Raw genomic sequence first — 27,753 nt, 5'->3', positions numbered from 1 at the left:
ACTCACTCTATGCATTTACTGTTCCTAGATGTATATACACACACTGGTATAAGGTTAGATGCTATAGAGGCAAAGCAAAAAACCCAGTTGCTACAAATAGTGCAAGTACAATTCTGATAACACTTCATTAACACTTCTGAATAGTACACACTATCATGCCAATATAGTCAATTACTGTAAACAAATAAATTATTCCCCAATAACTGCCAAAAGTTTTGCCAGTATTTGCCCTAGCTAAGTCAGATTGCATTTACAGAAGCCTGTGGTAAAGCCATTTAAAGGGGGGGTTGTTCATTTAAAAATTTAGATGCAGAAATTAAACAAACTAAAATCTGAGTTGGTCATTTGAAATAAATCTCATTCCAGTTACTACCAATTTCCCATCATACCTGGGCAACCAAGGCCATGCAGTTCAGTGTGCTGTGCCCTGTGAGATCTGCTTGAAGGTACTTGCTTTACCAGGTCATCAGAAGATTATGTCCTGTCTGCCCTGAAGTCACCAGGTGACTTCCACGGATAAGCATAGGCACTTAATATAATGCCAATTGAAAATAAGTTTCAAAATTTAACAGCCAGAAAACCTGAGAGAAAAAAAATCTCGGTTTCTTGTTTTATCCACCAAGTTTTAACATCTCTAGAAACTTAGGATCTGAAATGAGCATTTTTGCATTGTCTAGCCTGAGGAAGGTGTTCATTTCATTGGCTATATAAGGAAAACATACTTATAGAGAAGAAGTAAAACCATCCATAACAAACTTTATATTTTCCATTGAGCATATGGAATTGAAAATGGAAACCCAAATGTACAGTCTGACTCCTACATTATAAACCTGTGTGGGATTGTCACTTTGGTAAACCACACCAAGGAGGCCAAACACACACATATATATGTAGTGTGCACTGAGAAAAGAAGATAAACACCACAGTTGTGTCCATCTTAGTCTGATGTTCACTCCAACAGGGTGAATGCACAGTTTAAAAAAAAGTCAAACAGATCCACTGAGGCTTCTCTCAGTAAGACCTGGTAATAGCAAAGCTAGGCTGTAGCAACACTTTCTCAGACACATTCAGCACAAATCCCCCTCCACCTCGATGTGCCTGTCCTGGCCCCTTCATAGAGATCCTGATCAGGCTATTCAGATGAGAAGTGGTTGTGACTCCATCATCTGCCCAACAAAAGGGATGCTGTGTGGTCAAACACTGGCATTCACCCAGGAGTATAATTTCATGCCTCCACACATGAGTCAGCCTGTGCTGCTTACAGGAGTATAGATAACCCCATCCAGATTATGTCTGTGAGTCATCAGATCTACCGTATCACTAACTCGCGTGTGGCAGCAAGCACTGTGCCTCTGCTCTAATTCCACCGTGACAGAACCCAGCACATAATCATCAATATTTTGGAGAAAAGTTTACCCCATTAATTAGCATAGCAGGAAAGTATTGATATGGTATAAAGACAAAGCAAGTACACTAAAATTGACAAAAAAATAATTTAGAATTCCTATATAAAGGAAGGGTGTACATTTTCTTGACCAGACTGAATTTCTTTACCAGCTTGATGCTTAAAATTAGTTACAGATTATCTGGCAGGACAACTAAAGCAATATAATAGGATTGAATTGGAAGACTTTCATACAGATAGACAAACTGCCTATCTGCCAGTAACCTGCCTTCTTACCCAGCAACTCAGGCCTGTCAAATTCATCTGGGGCTGTACTAATCATTAAGCTGTAAGCATAGAAACAAAATTGAGAACTATGTAAAAGAAAATTTAAAGCAAATTTGAAGGATTTCCACTTTGCTGAAGGCTGCCAGTTATTATTTCCAAAGCTCCATCATTACAGATGAGCTGTCCTGTAACTCTCCCAGATAATAAGAAAAGTCAGGAACTTACTTTCCATTCACCCCATTCAAACCTATAAAACAGAGCTATAAACAAAGGCCCTGGGTTCGAAACAAGAGCAAGTAAATAATGAGACACAATAATTTAAAACAGAGAGGTGAGAAAACAGTAACAGTCCGCACAGAGAAGTCCCTTGCAATGGCTCAAGAGGCCAAACCCATTTTGCAGTTCAATAACATCTAAATCACAACGTCTAAGGCAGAAAATTTCTGGCAATCTTGTCTATGGCTCAATAACATTGGGCAATTATAATCGTTAATACTTATAAAATAGATTAGGATGAACAATAATTGCAGCACTCCGTGAAACAAAGAAAGGTGAGGTTTCAGCTCAAACACTACCAGCACAACAGAAGAAGAAAATTCTCTGTACTATACAATACAACGCAATTTAATTCCACCATGTAATATCCATTTGCCATAAACATAGACAACAACTAAATTTCAGTTCCCTTGACTTTCAATCCCACAGTTTCTTAGTAAATAATACTGGATTTTAGATCATACTAGAAAAAAAATTTCCTCTTGAACCTTTCCTCTTCCTCCTCTGATCCCCTGAAGATCAGATGTTGGACACCACCAGAGACATGATGTGAAGCTAAATAGAGCACTTGTCTAATCCAGCATGGTCACTCTCATGCTTCTGTTAACATTATACTATGGTCATTCTGATGAGAGGTTTTTCCACAGAAGAATGGCAATGGCAACAAAAGGGGTGAATTCCTTCACTCTGTGTCAAGGAAGAATCCCACAGGAAGGACGTTTAAGGGAACTATGTGAAATCGTAAAATTCCTCTCATGAAATGCCCTCACATTCATCCCTTGTTGCTCCCCACACACTAAGCAGGGGGTCTGTTCCCAGAGCATAGGCTTCCTGAGAGAACATCTGAGAAGCAAAGACATCTGCTCACAGGTCTCCAGCTCTGTGCCCTGCCCGCTCCACACTTGCTTCCAGGCACGGCATGGAAACAATGTCACCACATTGCCACAGCATCTTCAACCCACTGAAATCCTAGAAACCACTTCCTTCTAGCCACTTCCACATCCTTCAGCTGCTCCAACAGCAAACAGAAACTTGTTTCAAGGCCATAACTCCAAAAGAAGGAATACAACTTAAAAAAGATTGCACAAGTGCTTAGTGCAATGTATTAGTGAATGCTGGAAGAGCAGCCCCATCATCCAGAAAAGTCATGCCAAGAGAAATTAGTGTCAACCACATCACACTGGATTGTGTTCTAAATATGTTACAGGGGTGACTTAACATTGTGGATATGTATTTCGATAATGAAAAACAACCAGGATTTGAGGGAAAAACAACAGAGAGAGTAAAATCAGATCACCATGAACATGAACTTTTTGTTCCTGCATTAACACAAGACAAACAAAAGTCTATGGAAGATTATTAATGAATCAGTTAACTATTTCACAAGCATCTATAACGGTCTTGAATACACAGATGCACCATGAGCTAAATCATCCTCTTTATCTTTAGACTGGCACACTTCTACTCACTAGGCCACAAAAAAAACCCACCCCAAATACAAACATGACTTAATACAGAAGAAACAGTCATCCACACTCCCAGTCCAAGTTTCTTCATACATCTCAATGGCTCAAGACTTAAATTTCAGAAAAAACTACCTCCAAAAAATCTCTTTGCCCACACCCTTGGTGTTTCTCAATTTGTTACAACTTTGCTTAGTTCCACCATGAATTCATTCTGCTGGTCACAAGGACATGATATTGTGCCACACTTGGCTTTGGATAGAGTACTGGTGCCCCTATTTTCACTTTTCCAACTCTTGCTTTCTGCATAGTAACCACCAGGATTTATCCAGTACTGAACTCCAAACATAGGGAAACTAAACTGAGCTTCTGCATCTCAATAGGAGAAAAATGTGTGGGCACCCTCCTGACAATCACTGGACCAATTTCAGAATAGGCCATTCACAGATGAGAATGCTTGGGAAAGGTGGTTTCTCAGTTGCAGGAGTATGTGCGGTAAGGATGCATCGCAAGGGCAAAGAGAGAAGAGCCTGGTTCTGTCCATGGGTAGAATTCATGCTCAAATGTACACAGAAGTGTTTCTCTACATTCTTACAAATATTGATAGAGGGGAAAAAAGAAACTGTTGGGGGCAGGGGTGAGATCTAAAGAAAAACCATGTCTTAGGAAGAAGCTGTTTGCTTCTTGAAGTCTCACATCAGTAGGAGAGATTTGCCTCCAAGGGTAGAGATGACTGTGATTGGCCATTCTGTACTTCATGGCAAAGCTACTCTAGCAGCAGTCTTGCTTCCCATTCCCTCTGGGGCTACAGCAGGAAGTCTCAACCTCTGACTTTGGGGGATTCAAAGGAATAATTTTGCTGATAAAGTCCCACCACAGCCCCACTGGACACAGACTTTGGAAATGCTGAACCTTAACCCCATCTGCTGAGCTTCTTCCTTTCCCAATCTCAATCAGACATGAAAACTAGCAAGCTGATAAACATTGTGCTTGAAGTTTCCAAACCACATTAAAGTCTAAGGACTCATCAACTGTCCTGAAAATCTGGACCATTTCCTTTTGTCCTATACTCCCACACAATGTGAAGGGCTATTGGCTTCAGTCTTCGAAGCATCTGACAAAAAATAGGCTCAGCTTGTTTGTTATTGTTCAGATTAAAAAAAAAACAACAACACCAAAAAACCTCTCAAACCTCCCCAGTGGCAAATTTTTAGGGGTTTAAAAGTATTGGGTGTTTCTGGATATGAAGATCTTTACTACAGCAGAGGTGAAGTTCTGATTTCTTCTAGCACAAACTGTAAATCTAGAAGATACCAGCCTAGCCCAAAGGAATTGCTCCAGATTTACACCATCTGTAAGAGAATGAAATCTAGCTTTGTGTAGAGCATACGAGCAAAACACCTGCTTAGTAAGACATCAGTAAATGGTGTGATTTTCTTCAGCAATGTCAGAAAGTTTGATACTTTCACCCCGTGTATACATTTTTTTAAAACATCTGTGTTATATAGTAATGTTTAACTCTTCTGCCTTATGTGAATTTAGTTTGGAATTTTTGGGGGAGCCCAGTTTCCACAAAGGTCCAGAAGAAGTGGGAAAGCCAGATTTTCTGGACTTCATTAGCGTCTTCAGCCCTAATCCCTAATTAGACCACTCTGTGTAGTTGTTTCAGCAAGTAGTCAAATCAAATTGAAACTTATGAACTTGCATCTGAACAGTGCTTTCAGAGAAGTCAGGTTAGTTACTGCAAGAAACTACCCTCAGCACTGATTAGATTTGACCCAGAATTTCTTCCTTCATTTTTTCCAACTGACCATGAAATTGAAAAGTCCATTGGGGATTTTGATGTTCTAGTTCCCACTGAAATAACTGTGATTCATATAGTGCTGTTCACAGATAAGACTGTAACACAGTCTATTTACCTTCGAGTTGATGAACAGAGTTTCATTAAAAACACTGTAAACGGGAAGTGCTGGACAGCCTGAGTAAGAATCGTAGGTAAATCGGCAGTGAAGGAGGATTAAATGGGAAGAAAAGCATAGAGAGATGTATGATACAAAACATCCCACCACTTCACCAATAACTTTGAAACTCTCCGTGCAAATGCAAATATGGAGAGTTTTGCCAGTGATCCAGAAGAAGCATGATCAACCTATCTGGAATGTCCAAACAAAGCTGCACAAGAACGGTTTTCTTTAAAAAAAAAAAATCAAAATCAATGAGTTTGAAAAAGTCTAAATTATGATTTTAGGCACAATCTCTTGTACATTGGAGGCATATGAATTTCCAGCTAAGGAGTTTAAGGGCACTCAGGCAAACTACAGAGAAGCATCTTTCCAGTGCCTACAGCACCTTAGCCAACTCTGGGATGTACATCCCCAGCACCCAGAGCACTGGGTTGCCCCTTAAGCAAGTCAAGCTTTTCCCACTGGAACTGGTTGAAGGTGCACACATCATTGACAGTCCCTGGAACAGCAATGTGAACCAGGGTCTCTTACAGCCCCTGGCTCATAGTGTCCACCTTTTCCCTGGGCAATGGTTTTTGCCATGATATGCACAATGGAAAACTTTTCCAACAGGAAAGAGGAAGCCAGTTCCCAGCATAGCTGGTCACTGCAGGAGCCCATGTGGGAGCAGGACGCCGAAGTTCCAACTCCAGCTGTGAAGGAAGCCTGGCAAGGATCTGAACCCACATTTCCTGTATCCAGGGTGGGTGTCCCATGCCTGTGCCTATTTCATCCTGGGTATAAGAACCTCCTTAGCGGAGACAAATAATGTGGGGAAATTAGCACTTTCCTGGGGAAAAGAAAGAAAAAAAAAATAAAAGAAGAATACCTATATATCTGTATCAAAGTTGATGAATCAGCACTTCCCGAGCAGGAAAACGTCTCGTCGGAGCGGCCCCGCCAGCTCTCCTCCCGGGCAGCCTCGGGAGACGGCTGCCGCCGGCGGGCAGCACGGGCACCGCCCGCGCCGGGACCGCTCCCGCTGGCTCAGCGGTGCGGAGCAGACCGAGCCTCTAGCCACCTGTGCGTGGTGGGTCGGGCGAACGCGCTGCTAACCGCAGGAACGCCTGCCTCGACGGCTGTCCCGCGGGGAGCCAGCCCCTTTATGCTGTGTGCCGTCCCCCGCGGGAGCCCGCCGATATGCTCTGAAGGGCATCCCTACAGACCCCCACGCACCCCTATTCCCAGATGACCAGCCACGCAACGCTGGGACGAACTGCCCACCACGGCGCACCGTCCCATCGGGGCCGGCTCCTCACTCAAAGTAAAATAAAACTCAGTTAAGAACAGCAAATCTGCACTGGTCCGTCCTGGCACACGCGGCATTGGGGGATGCAGGCGCCGGAGAGCAGCTCCATCGCACTCTCCAGAAAGACCAACGCCGGGTACCCCGCAGCCAACCCCTCAGGCAACATCAGCGATGCTCTGCCGACCTGACCGGTGGGCGGCAGCAGGACCTGGATTTTTGCGAAGAAAACGGGCACCTTTTCTGCTTCACGGGCAGAACTGGGATACTTCGAAACAAAGTGCGGGGGAAAGCAGCCTGCCCTGCAGCCAAGACATGCTTGCTTTCCGTGATGCAGCGGTTCGGACATCTCCCGGTCATGTACGGCTGTCCCCCGCGCCCAGGAGAGGCTTTCCTCTCCTCCACCGCCGTCTTGCCCGGAGGAGAAGAGGCACCGAGGCTCCGCACCGCCGGACCCCCGGGGCTCTGCTCCGGGGGCACGCCACCAGGAATCTGGAGGATAACAACCGCTCAGGATGCGGCGTTTCGCTCCCTGAAATGCGGAGATCGCTTCCCCGGCCCTGCCCAGAGGAGAGGAGCGGAGGGAAGGCAGGTGCCCGCCGGTTCCAGCCGACAAGCGGGGCGTAGCGGGGCCGGACAGGGGCGCGGGAGGCTCCGCCAAGGAGGCACGTCGCTGGGGGCCCGTCTCGGAGAGCTCGGTAAACAGCGGGGGCTGACTGCGGCAGCGGGTCCCGGCAGACCCTTACCTGAGAGCAGGAGGGCGGCTCCCAGCAGCACGATCCCTGAGAACAGCTGGCGGGGCATGGTCCTGCCCGCGGGAGCGCAGGTTTTTATCCCTGCCGACCGCGGCGAGGCAGGGGCAGAGGTGCCGGCTCCTCTCCGACGGGCTCTCCTCGGTCCCGGGCGCTTCCCGCGGTGGCGGAGATAACGGCTCAGCGCGGCGCGGAATCCGCATCCAGCAGCCCCTGAGCCCTACCCGCCCGCTCTGCCCCGACCCGACCTGCGGAAAGGGAGCGTCCGCTGCGGGCTGCCCTGCCAGCTTCACCTCTCGCGGGCACCAGTTAGTAGCCAGCTCCAGCCCCGCTGATTTATAACTTCTCCACCCCTCGCCGAGCACCCCTCCGCCCCCTCCGCCCACATCCTCCGCCGGGAGCACGCCCTCCGCGGGATGCGTTCTCTGCCCTGTTGCACGCACGCCCGTCGGGGGGTACAGGGTCGCTCCCCTGCCGGTCTCCCTCTCCTGGCCGCTCCCGGCCCCCACGGATCCCGGCCGTGCCCTCCCGCCGGAGCAGCGCTGCCGAGGCAGGCAGCGGGAATCGCCGCCCGCACGTCGCCGGGTCCCCCCGTGGAGGGCGCGCAACGCACTTGCGATTCCCAGACCAAACGCTGAGCAGTGGGGTCCCAGTCCCGCAGGGCCCCTCTCTGGCTCCGCAGGAAGCCCCCGGCAGCGCCGCGTCCCGTCACCGGCTGCTGGGCCGGGGACCAGGTCGGGCCGGGGCCATACAGTCGTTCTCCGGCTGCCGGGCACGATGCTCAGAGCGCCCAAAAGCGCCGTGCGTGCCCCGGAGACCCGGGACTCTTCTCCCCACCTTCCGGGAGGAGGGGGAGCGGCGGGGCAGACCGGCCTGTGCGGCGCCTGGCCCGGACCAGCACGGGTCCCCAACCAGCAGCACTGAGCGCTGAGAGCAGGGAAGCCAGGAAGGGGCAGCACTGGCTAAGGATGCTTTTTCGGGAGTCTGCCCTGCCAGCGCTGCTGCTGGCCTTTACTGACCCTATAACATCCAGGGCTATCTTGGAAATATATTTCTCCTCCCTATGTGCATACCTCGAGTTTCCCACACGCATTTTATTTTTTGAAGGATCAGCAGAGAGCCTGTGACAGCAAAACACAAGCTCCATCTTTCCACTTTTTCCCTGTGTTGCCAGAGAAAGGTTATTGCATAGGTAAGGTCTTCGGTTTGATCCAGTATGGCCCTTCCTATATTTTTATGCTATGAAATAAGTGGCAAGCATGTCTGCGTGGGTGTGATGGCAGGTAAATGTGATCATCCCCATTTTACAGAGAAGGAAATGGAGGCACACAGAGAGGTTAGGCAGCTAGTCCAAGGTCATAGGAAGCTGGTGACAGGAGACACAAATAGAACTTGGACCTCCTGTGTCCCAGCACATCATCCTGTGCAGATGAAAACTGTTTAGCTTTAAAGTTTAAAGTCTGTGAGAATATTTCCTGCACGCATCTCTCCGACTCCTATTCATAAGTGACACCCTAAACTATGAATTTAAGTCTGCATTTTCCAACCTTCCTGCCCCCAGCTGAGACCTTGAAAATAAAATAGCTATGGATACCTTCCCTCCCATCTGCTCACAACATGGAGGGAAGAACCCAAAGGGTTCTTTCCCGAAGAGGATGACTCACATGAAATCACCTCCTCCAGTGGAGAGGACAGCAGCTGGGAAAACAGCCAGGGAGGACAGACCAACTAGAACTAGGATACTGGGCTTCCTGACAGCTCAGACCCCCTAGGAGCACGGGCTCCCCATGGAAGGAGCTAGGGAACTATTTGTGCCTGTCTTTGGCCAACCCAGTGTTGAGTACGTGCTGAGTCTGAGATGATGCAGGCCCCATCACAAGCTCAGCAGCCATGTCACACCAGTTCCTCCCCACCCTCTTCACACCTCCTACATCACAGCTGCATTCAGTCATGGCCCTCCAAAGACCACATTTCTTTGGCAAGACATAGCTCCTTCCTTCTCCAACAGATGTCATCAGCTCCTAACCCACTCAAATCTCTGAGGACCAGGGAGGACAAACCCAAAGATCTACTCCTAACACCTCATCACTCTTCTATATGCTAAAGTCAGGGAGAGATGAGATGTAGAGCTAGCTTGTAGACTGAAAAGACCCCAGCAGTGAGATACAGGGAAGGAAGAAGCAGCAGAAACTCCCATAAAGCAGAATGAAGGTACAGTAGGAAGCCTGTGCCTGGAACTGGATGTAACAGTCTAAACACCTAGGCTGAAGCATCTGGAGGGCTGCATGGAACATACGTAGTAGTATTATTTATGTATCACCATGCAACTTGCAACACCTAGTAGGGTGCAAACCAGCTTTGAAGAGTAGTTTAGGTATTATGGCTGAACAAACACTAAGGAAAGAGTCAAAGACTTGTCCCAGGAAAAAGTCTATCCTGCAGGCAACGTGATCTCTTTTTACCAGAATCTTAGGCCTTGGTCTGATGCTAAGTAGTGGGTGGCATATGTTAAGACAACTTTTACCCTTGGAGTTCAACTGTCATTCACTGAGACAAACAGCTCTGGTGCAAGCACAGCTCACAGCGGAGCAGGGGATCGTAGAGAACAAGGCAAGTTTCTAGAGCCAAGGGAACCCCAGGAGAGTATTGAGGCCCACATGGAGCTGGCAGCTTGCACAAGAGCAGCTGACTCAGCATGAGGCAGAGCCTGCGGTGACAGCAGCTGCCCCCACTCTAATGAGTGCCTCCTAATGAGAGGAGCCCTTGGGGAGCACTAGCATGAATCTGGAGATGCCCCAGTCTACTGGAAGCTGGTAAACATTGTCCTAGTTTTCAAGAAGGGCAAGAAGGACGACCCTGGTAACTACAGGTCTGTCAGGTTCCACTGAAGAGCAGCACCACAGAAAAGGTCGATGGTGAGTTGAATATGTCAGCAGTGTGACTCGTATCAGTGTTCCCTGGCAGCCAGGAGGACCAACTGTGTCCTGGGTGTGCATCAGGCACAGCATTGCCAGCCCATCAAGGGAGGGGATTCTCCCACTCTGCTCTGTACTAGTGTGGCCTCATCTTGAGTACTGTGTGCAGCTTTGAGTGCCTCAATATAAGGACATCAGACTTATTACACTCTGTCCAGAGGAGGGTGACCAAGATGGTGAATGACTTCAAGGGCAAGACTTAGGAGGAGCAGCTGAGGTCACTTGGTTTGTTCAGCCTAGAGAAGAGGAAAATGAGGGAAGACCTCATAGTAGTCTACAGCTTCCTTACAAGGTGAAGTGGAGGAGCAGGACCTGGTCCCTTCTCTGTGGTGACAAGTAATAGGACCTGTGGGAGTGGCATGAAACTGTGTCAGGGAAGGCTTAGGTTGGATATTAGGAAAAGATTCTTCACCCAGAGGGTGGCTGGGCACTGGAACAGGCTCCCCAAGGAAGTGGTCACAGCGTCAAGCTTGACAAAGTTCAAGAAGTGTTTGAACAGTGCTCTCAGGCACATACTGTGACTCTTGGGGATGGTCCTGTGCAGGGCGATGATAGCTGGATCCCTTCCAACTCAGTATATTCTGATTCTATGAATAATGGATACATAACAGTTGTTATGTTCTCTTCGGCTCTTAAATGTGGGGATTTTCCTTTTTCTAGCATTTGTTAAAAAGACTATTGCTAAATACTAGAAAGAAAGTCAACCAAATTTAGCAGATGAGAGTAAGCCCTCTTTGAAACCTATCAGGTAAACATTCTTCCTGCAAGGCTGATCATCTGCTCAATCTCAAACACTACAGAAGCTGCAAAAGAGAGAAGAGAAACGGCCTTCATAGTAGAAAACATTTGTTTTTAATGTTCACTTGCAGGCCAGCAGTACCTTGTATTGCTGAATTTTACTCTGCTCTGAAGGAAGATAACTTCTACCAAGGCTTTTGCTTGAACAATCCACACATTTGACACTAAGATCATCAAATTGTAGGCAGCAAAAGCACCAACTCTCCAATACGCCTCCCTTACCCCTCCCTGGCCAACAAGACTCATTGGAACAACACAGAAAAAGAGCAATAGGAAATACGATGAAAAGGCAAGTAATCAAGGCATTCTGATCCTCGGTCTGCCTTGAGCAGCCCACAACCACGCTGCAAAGAAACATAGATACAGCCCTAAGCACACAGGACTTTTCATAGCTGAGCGCTCAACCAGGCCACTGCCTCTTGTCTGCTCTCTGACTCTTGCATGTCTGGCTTCAAGAGTTAGATGGAGTTACAACTCCTTTCAGTCTGGATATGACTTAGTCAAGTCACTGGGACACATCCTGAGGTTGTGGTTTCTATTCCCCAATGGAAATAGAACCCTTGGAACATCTTGAGGTAGGAATCACATGGACAGTTCCTGTGGACCTGGCAAAAATAAAGAGTCCAGAAAATCCCACTTATACCAGCAGCTGAGACCCTCTCAACCTGACCTGACTCTTTCTAGTCATGGAAAAAAATTTTTATTTGCACCAGTGCTCAAAATAGCTCCTTGTGGCACTGGTTCCAATGTTCAGAGCATTACGCAAAAGGCCACCACCAGCACCTGCAACAGCAGGTGCCTGCCCATGAAAGAATGCATGAGTCAGATTTACAGCTGGGGAACCTCTTGTTATCTGTTGATCCCTGTACTCACAGCAGAGAGGTAGACACCTCACAGGATCAGACTAGACTGTCTTTGAGACAGTCCCAAGCTCTAGATGTCAGGAGAGAAGAAAGGTGTCAAGGCACAGCAGACTGGATCTTCGTCTGCAGATCTACAGAATCTGCACCTGCCAAGTGACTTCATTTAAGACAACTGGGTGCTCCCAGGATCAAAAATGTAATCAAAGCAATATTTCAGTTGATCACCTGAAAACATTACAATATTTGCAGAGCCAGTGGGAAAGGTTCCAATGCTCTCTGTCTACCAGTGGAAGCCTTCTCCATCCCCATGGGCCTTTATCAGTTCCACTGGCACAACTATTTCTGGGACTCAAAACTGTTTCTGGAGCTCAGTGTAAAACAGTTTGGTGAAATAATCCAGGATGTAACTTGCCTGCTTTCTATGGAGAATCACTTATAACCTGTATTTTACTGATACAGCTTACAGCACACCCACACAATGGGAGACCCAGTGAACTGTAAGAACTGGAAGACTATTGGAGCTTTCTATACTGATCTAGCTACTGGGGAGACTGCAACCTGGAGCAAGATGCAAGGTGAGATGGAGTGGGTCTCCTCTACCTAAGGCCTTCCTTCAACTCTCTTTTCCTCTCTTCTCTCAATGAGGTGTTTACAATTGCCATTATTTTGACATCCTCTGGATGGAATAGAGTCTAAAGAGCACACTATCAGATAAATCCCATTTACCTTCATCATTATAAGTCTAAATGCTACCGTTATTTAGATTTGCCCATTACACTGAAAGTCACATGTAAACTGAAGTAAAGTTCCCTGGTTTTCCCTACTTTTCTCCAGGAAGAAAAAGACGATCTTTTCTCTGTACTGCAGTATTTACTACTTATACCTGCCCACCAGGTACATACATAGGTAAATGTATGCAGAGACATAAAATACAGCTGTGATTGTGCTTTCCCCCAGCAAGGCTGAGCTTTACCTTGTATTATGTACACTCTTGACTCTGTACCTGGTCACTGTTTGTGGCAATGACACCCAAAAGCCACTGCAAAGAACTAGGTCTTGGAGGACAACCTCACATCACTGTTGCCCATTCTTCACTGAAGGGTATGACAGCTCAGAGCAGTGCTTGTGTCATCTATCACCCAAATTTCCCACCTGCACCAAACCTAAGTCCATTTCTGAGTGGCAAAGCAGGCAGATGTCTAACCATAGCAAGAAAGTAGAGGCAACAGGAGCACCTAATTTGCCGCTGCTTATTTTTTATTATAAATAGTCAACTGGCATAAGCAGTTAATCAGATTACCTGATATTTTATTGGGAAGTTTGGCAGCTAACGAAGAAGAGCTCTTGCAGTACTTGGGCCTGTAAAGTACCCCCTGCCAGGACTTGCAGTGGCTAGGGAGCTCAGATGGCACAGTACAAGGTCACTGCCTTCACTGGTGGCTGATGTGGACAAAGCTAGGGTAGTCCCTTGGGATCCCTCCTGTCCCTTGGGATCTGCTTTTAAACTGAAGCTGTAACACTGGTCCTTGCTTATGCTACATCACAGTTCACAGCCAGTGTATCTGTGCCCAGTCTTGCACCACCCTTATGGCCTTGCTGGGCGATCGCCAGGTAGTGTCTGACCCCAACTACTGTGTCTGGATCTGATCCTGACCCAAACTTGCTGTTTCACATTCTGGCTCCTTGCTGGTGTGGTAACTGCTCTCACCTGCCTTTTTACTGCCCTTGGCTCACTTGGGAATCAGTTGGCCCTCACTGGTCCCTGGCACATCCAACACAATTTTGGCTCTGCCAACATCTCCTCTTCCTGCCAGGACCATACAGTAGAACACCAATGACTTCATCCCCTTTACTAAGACCAAAATCTATTACAATACACATTTTCTTTCAAAGTACTACACAAGTGGTTTTATATGTGCATTCAGCAATGTTTTACTGAACAGAAAATAAAAAAGAGTGGAACAAGAATTTTCTGTCCCTGAAAAACACAAGTACAATAGAAAAATGCTAGTAAGCATTTCCACTGTGTGCTGGACCCCACTCTCATGCACACACACCTGCATCAATATGGGAATGACCTACTTTAAGCATAGCTGGGTTAGTGTAGTGGTGACATAGCACTCTTGGCTTAATCTCCCAGGCATCTCAAATCCAGTTCCCAACCATTTTTGTTCTCTTTATCTGGGAGGATATATATCTTTGTCTTGGAGGATATACTTTCCTGGAGCTATAAGTACATGAATGTACCAGGATAAGTGTTTAGAAAGAGGCAAGACCACATGAAAGGATAGAATACATCTCCTCCCTGTGGAATTGGGCTGAAGTCACTGCATTTCAGTGGGAAAGACAATCAGAAGGTCAGCAAAAGAACCACAAAACCAAACCAAACCATGTCAAAAAGGGAAAACTACCCAAGAAAATACTGGGCCATGAAAAGAAAACGAGCCTTACAATGAAGAGCTCTTTTCCTCTTATGACCCCAAACACTAGCTCCCTGAGGCTTAGTGTTTCCCTCACCATAACACAAACCAGGCCTCCAGGCTGGGAGCCCACACAGCTGCTGCTCATGGAGGAGCTGGTAACTCAGTGATGTGCACTAATGCCCATGTCCTGATTGTTTTGGAACACATCAGATACAAAATGTGAACAAAAGCAAACACTTATCTGACCACAGAAATGATGTTCACAGGAGTGCCTTGGGAGCTGTACTGGGAAATGTGGGAAACATACTGTGCTGCCAAACACTGCAGCACCAGAGTAATGTGTATGGTTACACCACGTGTGCCCCAAATAGAAGGGTTGGTGTAGTTCCTGCCCCATATGCTGGTTCACTTACACAACTGCAAGTAGAGCCACTTCAGGAGAGGATTCAGGGCACAAGTTTGAAGCTCTGGGTTCAGGGCTAAACGGGGCTAAATCAGTATAAATGCAAGTCTACTTGGCAGGTGGAAAGAAAGAAGGCCCACTGCAACGTTTGCTCAGAACCTCACATAGCTGTCTCCAGCCACAGTGTCCCCAAAACCATGTCAGATCTATCTCCAGCTCCATCTGCAAGTAGCAAGGGTGATGTTGTACAGAGGAAAACTAAGGAGAGCTGCACTGGTCCAGGGGCAATGAAAGAGCTTCCTCCAAAATGCACTAGAATTGTCTTTTCTTTCATTCTCCAGCCATGACTGAGATTTTCAAGACAACAGTTTTAAGATAGTTCTTTTACACAGAACATTTCATTGAAAATAAGCAAAAGTGAACTATGAAAGTGTTAAAAAAAATTAAACTAGCAGACAGGAATAAAGGATTGTTTCGCTTTTAGTTCCATGAGATACTCATGGTGGGCGGTCATTACTTCAGTTGATGCAACAGTGTCATTTCCACGCTGTGAAATGAGTATCTTTGCTTCCTTTGGTGCAAGAAAACCGTAACTGGCAGATCAGCACAACGGGGGAGGCAGAAAAGGGTTGCCTGCTGACTTGGTAAGCCTCAGACTTGCCCATCTGGTGCTTACAAATCCTATCTGGGAATGCTCTCTTGTCACTAGGTCCAGCACACAGAATCCAGCACAGGTCTAGGAGGGAGAATGGTCTGTGCATAAACTAACCTCACAACTACCACGAGCTGCTGATACAGTTCAAGTGTGTCCTTGCCTTGCAAAGCTACCAACTCATCTCCTGAAGCTGATGTTTAGGTTGTTTTTGGCAAAAGGGGAAAGACAAGAAGAGCAGACCAGAAGATTTTAGTGACAGGAGTTCTCTTGAGATCCTCAGAGATTTCTCCTCAGTCCCGGTAATGGGCAGAGTGAAGGTGAAGATGAAGAAGCCAAAACTAGGCTGCGGTCACTGAATCCAAACCTACGTTTGCCTGAACACCACAAGGCAATATAGACCAAAGCATCATTTGATGAACAGTTGTGGAATGTATGTTATACTTTTGACACACGCAGTCTTTTTGCAGTAAAATTTGCCACAAGGGTCTATACAGGGCTGTCTTTTTTAACCCTGTAATCTCTCCTGGAGACAGCTTGATAAGAAAGACATTTTTATATTTTATTAACAAGTGTGTGGCTTTCCTGGGACAACCATCGTACAAGGGCTAACATCCTTAGAGGAAACGGGTTAAAAGTTATTTTGTAGAATTGGACTTCACGGGTAGCATGAGCTGTGAAGGGGCAGAGCTCTCCGTTCGGTTTTTTTAACTTTCACAGCTAGAAACAGGCGTTACCACTCGCAGAACAGGAGACGCTGTGGCTCGCCGCGCCGCCTTCAGCCCTCGGCAGACGGAGGGACAGCGGCACGGTCGGGGCAGTCCCCGCCGCGGCGGGCGGAGCGGGGGCGGTGGGGCGGGGCGCGCTCCCACCGCGGGCAGCGGAGCCGCGCTCGGGTCTCTCCCTGCGCAGGGGAGGATGCGGAGAGGAGGCTGCTGCCGCTTCCCTTCCCGAGAGCCAGCGAGCCGAATTTCCCGGGGTGTGTACTGTCAGCAATAAAAAGAGAAACGCACGGTCCAAGTTAATTTTCCACCCCCGAAAGGAAATGCTGCTTCCTGTATTATGCAAGGCTGGTGCCAACGACACTGACACAGGAGTCTATTGTCCTTTACACAAAGCCGTGGTGGTGAAGGACGCCTGAGTAAATAGTCCTTTTGCAATAGCAAGGAGCTTTTGATCTTGGGGGGGCGGGGGGGAGGGCGGCGGGGGATGCAGAGAAAAGCGGGTGTGGGCTGGGGGCTGGGAGGGATGCGGCGGCAGAGAGGAGTACCGAGGTGTTCCTCGCCGTACTCCAGCCCCGCTCAGGAGGCCAGGATGCGCAGAAGTCTCTGCAAATGTCTTTGTCATGAAAAGAGATCACACAGCTTCGGCCTGTCTTCCAGTGTGTGCAAACTAGAACAAAGACAATAGGGATTAGGAGCGTCGTCCTCCTCCCACCGCCCCCCACTCCTCCCTGAGTCTCTGGTCTACTGTAGATGACTTACAAAGCCTCCATCACCGAGAAAGAGCTATGTCTCCCCCGTCGGTGCTGGAGTTGCCCCGGCTCGCCGCTGCCGGCTGGGCCTCGGGGACACGGCTGCCCGGCGGTCCCGGCCCTCCCAGGTGGGAGCCTCCCGTTACCGGCGCCCGCGGAGCCGAGGACTGGCACCCCGCACGGCTCCAGGGCGCCCAGATGTCCTGAATTCCCTCCGCCGACGGGCGGGGCTGCCCAGGAGCTCCCTCTCTGCACGGGCCAGGTACACGGTGCTCGAGCCAGCTGCAAGTCCCCGGAGTTTCTTAGCGAGAAAAGATAAATAACATCTGAAGAAGACCCGCAGAGTTTCCAAAAGCAGTTTGGGAGACATGCTTTCCTGTCACAGGCTTTAAAAATATCATGCTTTTCTTTCCCTTAAATAGGTAATGAAGGCTGAAAACATTTTATTCCTACTTTAGAAGGATTATGTCAGTCTAAAGAAGGGGTACATAGATACTTTTGGATATACAGATTCATTCAATGTTGCTGATATCTTGTTAAATAATTCTTAAAGAGTTAATCATTCCTTAGGAGAGGTTTTAAAGGAACAATTCTTATTCTTAAAATAGTTCTTATAAACTTTCTTATTAGCTCTTGCTAAAGGCGAGTTCCTGCCTTTTTTAATGGGATACAAAACCCATTTCCAAGGGAAGTCTACGTCCAGCAAGAGCAGCAGGGTCAGGTTCTTGCTTTGACTGTTTTCTGGGATCAGACTACCTGCAGGATGGAATCACTTTGGCCGAATAATGACTGACAGTGGCTCATTACGAGAAAATGCAAATCATTTTCTTTAAATGTGCCTACTTGCAATAAAAAAGAAAACCTAATATTCCTCTTCACACATGTAGATAAGTTGACTTACAGGAATTTTGGGGAAAGAGGATATGAGGAACCTTCAAGAATGATTTAGAATCTTTTCTATATAAAAATAGAATGGGATTTTCCCCCATGTCTAAGAGCATGGTTCTTTTAAAAAATCCTAGATTTGGGACATTTTTTATGTCTTCTTTGTTGTGGAAAAAAAACAAACAACAGAACAAAAATCCCAAGTAAAACAGACCATCTGGGTTTCCAGTTACTTGCAAGGTGCTCTCTGCTGAGTACATCTGGTTGTAAAAGGTGCTGAATGTCACCGGTGGCATTGCAACCATATAGCTGTATCCACACAAGCCCTTGCCTCTCTCCACAGAAACACAGGTTTGGGTGGGCAGTTTGAAGTACCGTGCCCGACACCGGACCGTGGTCTTTAGCTCCCTTCTAATCTCAGATAGAATAATTTTTAACGCTGTCAGCATGCTAGGTCTTCAGGCTCCTTCCAGATTTTCTGTAGAGGCCAGATGTGCTGCAGGCAGCAAAAGCTGCGCTCGTTCTGCCGGTGATACTGCCTGCCCTTCCCCCAGCCCTTAGATGTGGGCAATTCAAGTTTATCTCCCACCGACTCTGCCATAGACTTCTGTTATCTGGAAAAAGCCCCAGAGGCAGAAATCCTTAAAGGCATTGAAGTGCCTAGCTCCCATCAGAATGAGGGATGTAGTTGTCTAAATACCGCTGATAATCTACAAAGTTGCTCACGATTTGTATAGCAGAGATCACGTAAGTACCCACAGTCTGACACAGGCAAAGCGCTAAAGTTTCCTTTATTATTGCTACTGCTGTCATTCTCTCTATATATACATCTGTATACTAAGACGTCCGAGTTGGGAGTTAGGAGTCCACTGGGAGAAGGAGCACAAGGAGAAAAAACTTTCTGCTTATGAGATTTCACAGCCAAGAAACAGCTGAGAAACAGTAAGTACGTCTGTCACCGAAGTGGGAACAATGGGGAGGTTGTCATGAGCACAACAGCGTGTTCACTACAGCAGCTGCCTTCTGCTTTCAAGGGTTTCTCAGGCTTGACAACAGTAGTAAATTTGTAATGTTACAAGTATGTTTCTCTTGCCCCTCTGATGACCGCTAGTCTCTGGTTATCAGACGATCCCCACTGGAACATCTATCACTAAGCCACGGAAAAACAAGGTAGCCCAGCTTCTCGGGCCTCTGTTGGGAACCAGTTGGAAATGAGGGGAATCCCTTCCTTGCACCCACCTATGTCCGTGCGTGCAGGACCTCCTCATGACAAAACACAAAGTATGCTTGTGATTTCAGAAGCTTGGGAAATGCTCCTCATCTACTTCACACTGGATTCAGCCAGCAACGAAGTTAAGATGTCCATCATTTTGGTGAGATGGGTGAGACCTATTAAGAGAGGAAATAGGCACAGCCCTAAGGAATAGGATATACCAAATGAACACCTAAAAATAAACACTTTGTTTTTCCTGTTCCATTAAAGCTATTGTTGAAGTTGCCACAGAAATATTTCATAATTGCAAAACAAAAAACCAACCAAGACGTAAACTCCCTTTTACCTGTAGTTTCTCAGAACAGTAAAAACTTAAAACTTGCAGTGTGTTTGAAATAATCAATGCATCCTGATGGAGGCAAATTTGTAGCTGTTCATCATTAATACGACCCAAAAAAAAAAGTCACAGTTAGTCACAGATCTCACTCAAACATCTTAAAATATGATTCAGCTGAAGGTGTCAGTTTAACTACTTTATGAAGGGCAAATGTAAGGAGTTCATGTAAGAATGAAATGATGTGTCCAATTTCATACAGTATGAGTGGCAGGGCCAGAAACTATGCTCCCTTGGTCAAGTCATGAAAACCAGACCCTCTGCAGACAAACACATTACTCAAACCCTTACACTGTGGAACAGGCTCCAGTGTTAGAAATGCACCACATGTGACCAGAGGAATTATGGAAACCTATTTTCCTATGTAGCATGAAGTTCCTATGTTTGAGAAACCGTGGGCTCTGCTCAACGCCTTTCCCATGGCATTTAAATGGCCAAGGCTGCTCAGGGACACACTGGTGATTAATAAGGCCTTGAATTCACACTAAAGCCTTTCCCTTAGTTGCTTCTCATTTGGGTTCTCTCTCCCTAGCCCCTATTTTCATGATGAAAACTGTAGCAATATTTAAAGCCTATTCCCTTGTATCAGTTTTAATTCATATAGGCCAACAGATTCTAAAGGGAGGAGGAACAACTTTGTTGAGGTAAGAACCATGTAGGTATACACATTGCTCATACAACTCTTACTTCTTTAAAAAAGAATTCTAATAACTTGGATTATTTGCTGTCACAGAACCTTACTCCCCTGCTTCAGAGAATTTCTTCCAATTTCCAGCCTAAGATAATTCCTGTTGAGATTACATTTTCCAGTTTTATGCTTACTTTGTCTTTCAAGCTTAAATACTATCTTAAATACTACCTATTCACTATCAATCTTCCTTAATAAATACTTTCGTCAGACACAGAATCAACTTTATTTTTACTATAATTGCCTCTTCTCACAGAACAAAAATGCCTCAATAGACATTCCCTACACCTATCCCAGTCTTAACTCAGTTTTGTTGAGTGTGCAAAACCACCATGCATTTTCATGGCAGTTTCACATTGATGGGTCATGGCCATTCTGAGATTCTGAATATATCTTCCACTTTTTTCCCACCTTGTCACTGCCAGTGTATGGTTGCCAAACTTATAGTGAATATTTTTGAGGCATTTACTCAGAACACAAGTCAATGAACTGTTTTGCTTCCTGTTTCCATGAAGTTATGAGTTTGACTCACAGGTTTTTGTCAGTTATTTTAAGCATTATGTACAAAAAAATTAAATTTTGAAAGTTGGTTTTATTGGGGATTTTCTGCTCTCTCATACATATATATACATAAATTTGTAATGTGAGACTTGCAATTATGGAAAATGAAAATTAATTCTGGTTCATCTTGCCAAGGAAAGAGATGAGTGCTGTCTGCAGAAAAGAAGAGCAGAATAATGTAAGATAAACTAAAGCAAAACACACTGCTATTCCAGGAGATACAGCTCTAAAAATGAAAGTGAAATAGTTTTCAACCACCAAAATTGCCTACTGTTTCAGAAGACAGCTGAATAACCAAAACAATAAGCAAGGTGCTAGCAAAAATCCAATCTATTAAAAAACAAATAGGAGGATCTGAAAGGGAGTGCTTTGTTTTGTGCTTCACAGGAAATGTACCTGTTTCCATTTCTGTCTGTCCTCCAAGGTAAGGATCCTGAAGCTATTTCAAAAAAGCAACAGATGAACATCTGCAATAATTTGGAAATGAGGAACATCCTTCTTTCTTAACCAGACTACTTGGTGACCACATGTACCAAGGGCATGAAAACTCTTTGCCAACTATGATGTGAAATATTTCTTCCTTTAGCCCTGCTGAGGAGATAAATCTTTTAAGCAGACACTTCTTCATGTTCCTTCAGCAACCCCATCATTTTGACCCCCACATAGGGCTTGATCTTATTGACAAACATACGTGTTTAATCCCACCTGTAATAACCTGGGGCATGTGAGCCATTCATCCAGAGACGGCATGGGTGCAACAAGCCCAGGCCTCTCAGGAGCAATAACTAAAGTCCAGAAGGGAGTACCTGGGTTGTGCACAATGATTAGATGGCAGTGTTTGGACAACTGAATTGTTCCTCAGGCTTCCTTCTTAACATGTCTCAGATATTTCTATCTTCTTTTCTAGCTAAGACAGTGCTGAATGCTTTTGAAATGTGTTGTAACTTAATACCACTTAATACCTGGTATTTTCTAAGGAATGTACTTTCAAAGGCATTTAGGCCTAGATTTAGACTGAGTCCTTGTAATTGATGTTTTCTACTGTCTGCACACCTTTGAAGCCCAGGAGTGAGCCAACAGAAATCACAAGCCACATGGACCAAAGTGGGCACCCAACCACAACAGCACCAGAGGATGCAGACAGACCTCAACCCATCCTAGTAGTATTGTTAACCTTTGAACTGTAAATACTGAGGAGATTAATGAGTTGACTCAACTGAATAAAGCCAGCCTGGGTCTAGAAACAGTACAGTCATGTTTCATTGATTATATTTCTGAGCTAAAACACCCTACTGCAAAGCACTCTGTTGACTTGGCCTGGTTTCCAGAAGGAGGATCACCTTCTGGGCTCTTTTGTTTTGTGGAGACATTTTTTTTTTTTTCTATATGTTCTCCTAAGCAAAGTTGGAATAGCAGTGAAGGTGAAAGGCTTTTAAGCTGCCTATATCAGCAACCAAGTTTTTCTGAACGTGGTGAATGCAGTTGCTCCATTGTCAACTAGAAACATACTTCCCAGAAGGCATAAAACTGAAACGCTTCCTGAACACTTTTTCTTTCTGAGAAAGTGAGTTTAAAAGCTCTGGTATGGGTTCTCATGTCTTTTTTTAATGCTGAAAACCTTCTTCTGCCAGTTTATTATGCTGTGTCACCAGCACAATCAAGCTTTTCTAGAAATATCCATTCTGTACACATCTATGCTTTTTCTCAGCGAAGTCAGCAACAATTCAAACCAGAAGTAGTAAGTGATACTAATTTCTACTCCTGCTGAAATCTAAACTGAACAAAACTTCTACTTCCTTGATGAAGTTCCTTGTTATAAGGGCGTACTATAACACCAAAAATATTTCCAAATGTATTGGGGTGCTGGTTGCAAAATGCTGTCTTTACACCAATAAACTGAATGAGGAACATCTTTTTTTTTTTTTAATTTAGCACTCTGTTTTAGGGTTTGTCAATGTTTTCTAATACAAAGAATACCCAACCTTTTAGCTGAAAAGACAGTCACTAGTGGGGTCTTTACAAAGCTTGTCACTTAATTCCATGAAAAGTTGGCTAAACTGTTTTTATGTTATTTTCCCCTGATTCATTTGATGTGTCTGCTTGGGTGAAGAATGTGTGTATTCTTCTGGCTCAGATAGGGAAATTAAAATTACTCTGTGGTTTACTGTTTCCAGGATCAAAATTAACCCACAGGCAGTAGCTTGAGGAATTGTGGATGAAGAACTGATTTTCCTTTTAGAAATCCATTCTGTGCTTCCCTTATTTGTCAGCAATTGTTTCCTTTATTCTGCTTTGGATAGTACTGTAGAAGGTTTGTCCACCTCTGAACTGCGTATCACACACAGATGCCACAGTCGCTTTGGTTACATTTCTTTGTCATTGTGTTTACAACTTCCTCTTATTTCAGAGAACAGAGACTTGATGATGTTTCCTCATCACAACCATCAGGACCTTTAAGTGTTCCCCCATAAGTTAATCCTCACCTGTACCTTTCTGTTTTTATTTTTTTTTTCTTTGGCATCTTTCACTTCTGTTGTGCTGGGAAATGTGACTGTATCATTTTCAGTTGGCACTCTTTTAAGAGTGTTTTGCCTATAGTTTCACTCTGATGGGCTTTTCTTTTAACCATTTCCAAGGTCTCATCTTGTTTGGGGTGAATTTCCAAGTCAGAAGGCCACTGATCTGAAAGACATTTCACTTTTCTCTCCTTCACAAGTGACCACTTTTTGGTGATATTTTCCATATATTTCTTCTTCTCTGTTCTTGTTAGTGCTTTGGGTTTTTATTTAATAGAGATTTTTAACTGCTTCTTTATCAAGAAGGGCTATAGCTTCCTTTTATTTTTTCTCATTCTTTCACGCTGTCCTTATTTATCTAGACTTAAGTTATTCTTGCTGGGAAACTGATAATTATTATTGAAGCAGCTGAAGGGGATCTGATACCTTCCTATTTTTTTTTTGAAAGAAATAGAAGAAAAAGAAAATGGAAATGTTTTTCTGTACAATTAAAAAAAAGTCTGCCATGGAACAGAAAATAGAGTCCATGCCATCTGGTTTAAGTGTCGTAACCACACATTTCTCTTTTTTTCAATCTCTCTTTCTATTTGCTGCAATCACAGAAGAAAAATGTCGAGGTCATAAATCATTTAACTCATTTAAATGTTAACATTTTCAATATTTAACTCTTTAAAAATGTTTTTAATAGCTTTATAGAGTAGATCCTCAAAGTTATGCCTCAAACACTTCTCCAGAACATAGCAATACATCATTTTGTGCTTTTCTACTAGGTGTTTCCAGCTACTAATTAAAGAAAGAAAACATGAAGTATGTTGACAGATAGCAGTAGCCCTGGGCACAATGACATAAAAACAATAGTGACATGATTACTATGGAAATTGAAGTAGCCATTAACTAATCACAGGGAAAGAAAGATAAGACTAGCACTAGAATCAAGAACATGACAGGACCTAATGCTGTAGGGGCAGGAAAAATTTAAAAAATTGTTCCACAAAAATCAACTGATCTGGTGATTTGATGATTAATTGCAAGCAGATGGACCAATCCTTCATCAATATACTTTTCTAAGAAGAAACAGGGAGGATACCGCAAAATCTTTTTCTTATGCTCAGACAACTGGAAGTTGCTAGAAACAACTAAGAAAGGAGTCATATTTTTCAATTCCAAACCCCAACATTTCATTTAGCCCACTGCAGTTAATAACACACCCCTAAGCACTGTGAACAGAACTTGCAGAACACATTACCAGTAAAGGACAAGAGAAATTTAGAAAAATTATCAAAATGTATACCAATATGGTTTATTTCAGTACTTGCTTACCTACCATCATTTATCTTCTCTTTCTTCTTTTTTTTTTTAAGAAAAAGGTCAAGAACAAAATATGTTTAGCCCTTTCCAGCCAAGAAAGACTGGAGACACCCACAGACCCATGTTGCTGTTGAATCACCTTCCCAAACCTCACCTGACATCCTTATTCAACATAGTTTTATTCAACTAGCCAGAATTACAGCCATTCTTGAAAGACAAAACACAACTCCTGTGTCTTGTAACTAAAACAAGTTATGGCAAGTTCAGACTTCAGTAAAACCAAAAATTGATAACAAATTTATCTCACCCCCCTATTCCAATGACTCAAAGGTTGACTGAAGTGCATCATAAAAGAATGGTGAATATTCCTCTGGGTCCATGGACTTTAGTAGAGGAGCTGGGAGAATCTTCACAGAGCACAGGAAGTGGCTGGATAGAGAAGAAAACAATCATTACATGATGGGCTTCAGTATCCTTGCAGGATCTTGGCAATAGCCAAGCTGTTCTATGTCAAATGCTTATTCAGGAAAGAAACAAGTGCACTAGAGCTTTCTGTCAAATACACATAATTTGCAGCAATGTCTCTGAAAACACTTTCTCATGGAGATCAATGCCATTATTAAGCTTCATGTGTTTCAAGAGTAAAGACAGGAAACACGATGGATTCAAATCATCATGGGCTGTCTCTTGCACAGGAGATAGAAAACATCAGTAATGCAGTGATAGTGATCGGTATCACAATCATACTTGGGTGAAAAGAAAAGTTAGATCCCAAACCCAAGCCTCAGTCTGGACACTGTGAGAATGCAAAGAAAAGTGTCATCTTGATTCCCAGTGTTAATGTGGTGAGGGAATGGATACGCCTGTCACAGCCAGAATTGCCACCAGTGAAGTAGTGTTGGACACTCCTAATTTTAAATGCCCAACTAGAAGTATATCAACTTGATCTGATTTTCAGAAAGCAGGAGGATCTAAAATCCAAGACTTTTGGAGACTGGCCTGTAAGCTGCCGACAAAATCAGGCAACAAAATCTTCTCTGATGATCAGTAAATGTATTAGTTACTTCATCACTTCTTGAGTAACAATGATAGAGGAGCCAGAGATTACAGTAATGTCAGAAGATAGGACTGCAATACTGGGAAAGTCTGGAAATCACAGAGACACTGGTGACAGCGGGGAAACTGTTAAACTAATGAGGAAGAAACTTGAGGAGAAATATAAAAAGTCCTCCATTCCAGCCCACACAGTAACTGTAGAATTGCCCTTCCCATTCCTGCTACTGAATGCAGTAATTTCTTGATCTCAGACTTTCAGATCATTAACAAAACAAATCAAAACAAAATAACACAAGAATGAACATGGAGTGTACATGTTTATCAAGGGAGCTTAGAGGATTTTGTTCCCCTGGTCAGCTCTTGGGTACACCCTATGTAGCCTCACTGCAATCAACCTCTAACCCCGCAGTCTCCAGCCCTGTCCACTGTCAGTATGAGATACGATTCAGTCCCCTGAGTGCAGAAGCTCCTTGCACTAAGTTCCATCTGCAGCCATTGCTCAGAACTGGCGAAATGTGATATTTTCTCCTGTAACATGACTGCAAAAGCACGATGTTTCTCTAACCCTCCCGAAACTCTTTTTTCATTTTGATTTTCTTCCTCCTGATCTAAAGGCAGAGCACATGTTTCCATCAGATGTAAAAAGTATGTTTGTGAGAGGAAATTGAGAAAAGTATTCTTAAAAAGTTGTATTATCTCTGACTGACCATTTTTGCAATTGGATTCACTTTTTTACTTACTATTGCATGTAACTTCACACTCTATACCCTTTCACTCTCGATAATGCAACTTACTGTTCAAGGTCTATCTGCTTATGATCATTTTGTCTTTCTGTATGCTCTGTAATACCTGTAAAACTGTGTGGCATCTCTGTGAACACTTTGAGAAACCTTTAGCAAGTTCATCTTTACGTTCCTTTTCCCATTGAAACTCATCCATCTGAAGTCTTCCAAAGCAGCAGTACAATGAGTAGTAATATACCATTGTTTGAAACACAAATTTACTGTTCAAATGTGGGTTTTTTTCTTCTGAACAGAAAGAAGAGGCACTACCTACTTAGTAGCCTGATTGAGTGATTAACGTGGAGTGTATATATAACTCTTTCTGCTTGTGCATTCAGTAGGTCTTGTGACAAAGACTTATAATAGTGACACAGGATAAGAAGTTTGTACTGATCCTCTTGTCTTAGCATGAAATCACATTTCCTTCATTCCATAGGTGCTAAGAATTGACATTGTTAAATTAAGTTAATGGAACGTCCAAATGGAACAATAGGACACAGTTACCCACGGGGTTGTCTGGTTTTAGATATCTATGGTTGAAACAATTTTAAACAGTATATCTTTTGGGGTCAGAATGTAAAGAAGGTAAGCCAAAAGGAAGTGGCAGCTGAAGTAATAAATATCCCCCAGAATAAAAGGGATCAGCACAGCATATTTTTAGATGCTTGGGAATGGGGCCCAAAAAGAATATAACTGTGCAATCAAGGACACTGCTTCCCCTTCCAATCACATACACACTCTCTATATTGTATGTAATCACTCACAGTTATGGAGTCATTTCCTTAGAAGTTCTAAGGGAATCACGTTTGGATTCCAAAATGTGTAAGCAACACATTAATTTGATACTATAGAAACTTCCATCAGAGGTCCCTGACCAAAATATTCAGCACTATGAATATGGTATCTTTCTTTCAGTCCCTTCACAGTTTTCCACCTGGTATGTTTTTCAAGGATGCATATTAGCTTAGAAAAGAAAGAGAACAGATATTATATTAGCCTTAAACTGATAATGAATCTTGGCATGACTTCATTGTCACATTAAGGAATATATTTCAAGATAAGTAAAAGGAATCTTGACTAATTTTATTGTTTCTGAGAAAAGGCCTGTAGAAGGAAGAGTGGGTAGCTGAATAAGATCTCGCAAAACAGAATTTATGACATGAAGGCAAATGCGTTGACAAATGAAATGAAAACTCAGTGTGTTATCACTGAGTCACACATTGACAAGCATATCTGCTGACACAGAACATAGAAAATACTAAAAGAATCAAGTATAATGACAAGTAAGCCCTTACAGAAGCAGCAAAATGCAAAAGGAGTTAAAATCATTACACATAAAGGGGAAAATCA

At 44.2% G+C, this 27,753-nt stretch overlaps 1 protein-coding gene across 1 annotated transcript in view; it reads right to left on the bottom strand.

The window, feature by feature from the left end:
- Window positions 1-7,756, bottom strand: part of FLT1 (fms related tyrosine kinase 1) — a 114,179-nt gene extending 106,423 nt beyond the window's left edge. The window contains exon 1 of the mRNA XM_027677811.1: window positions 7,407-7,756. Within this exon, the coding sequence (XP_027533612.1) occupies window positions 7,407-7,464 (58 nt within the window). The 5' untranslated portion in view covers window positions 7,465-7,756. The remainder of the gene's footprint in view (window positions 1-7,406) is intronic.
- Window positions 7,757-27,753: the final 19,997 nt, after the last annotated feature.

This window comes from Neopelma chrysocephalum, unplaced genomic scaffold (assembly GCF_003984885.1).
Source record: "Neopelma chrysocephalum unplaced genomic scaffold, ASM398488v2 Primary Assembly neopelma1_43, whole genome shotgun sequence".
Classification (NCBI taxonomy): Eukaryota; Metazoa; Chordata; class Aves; order Passeriformes; family Pipridae; genus Neopelma; species Neopelma chrysocephalum.
Note: the sequence above shows the minus strand (reverse complement) of the source record. Positions and strands in the feature narration are given on the sequence as shown.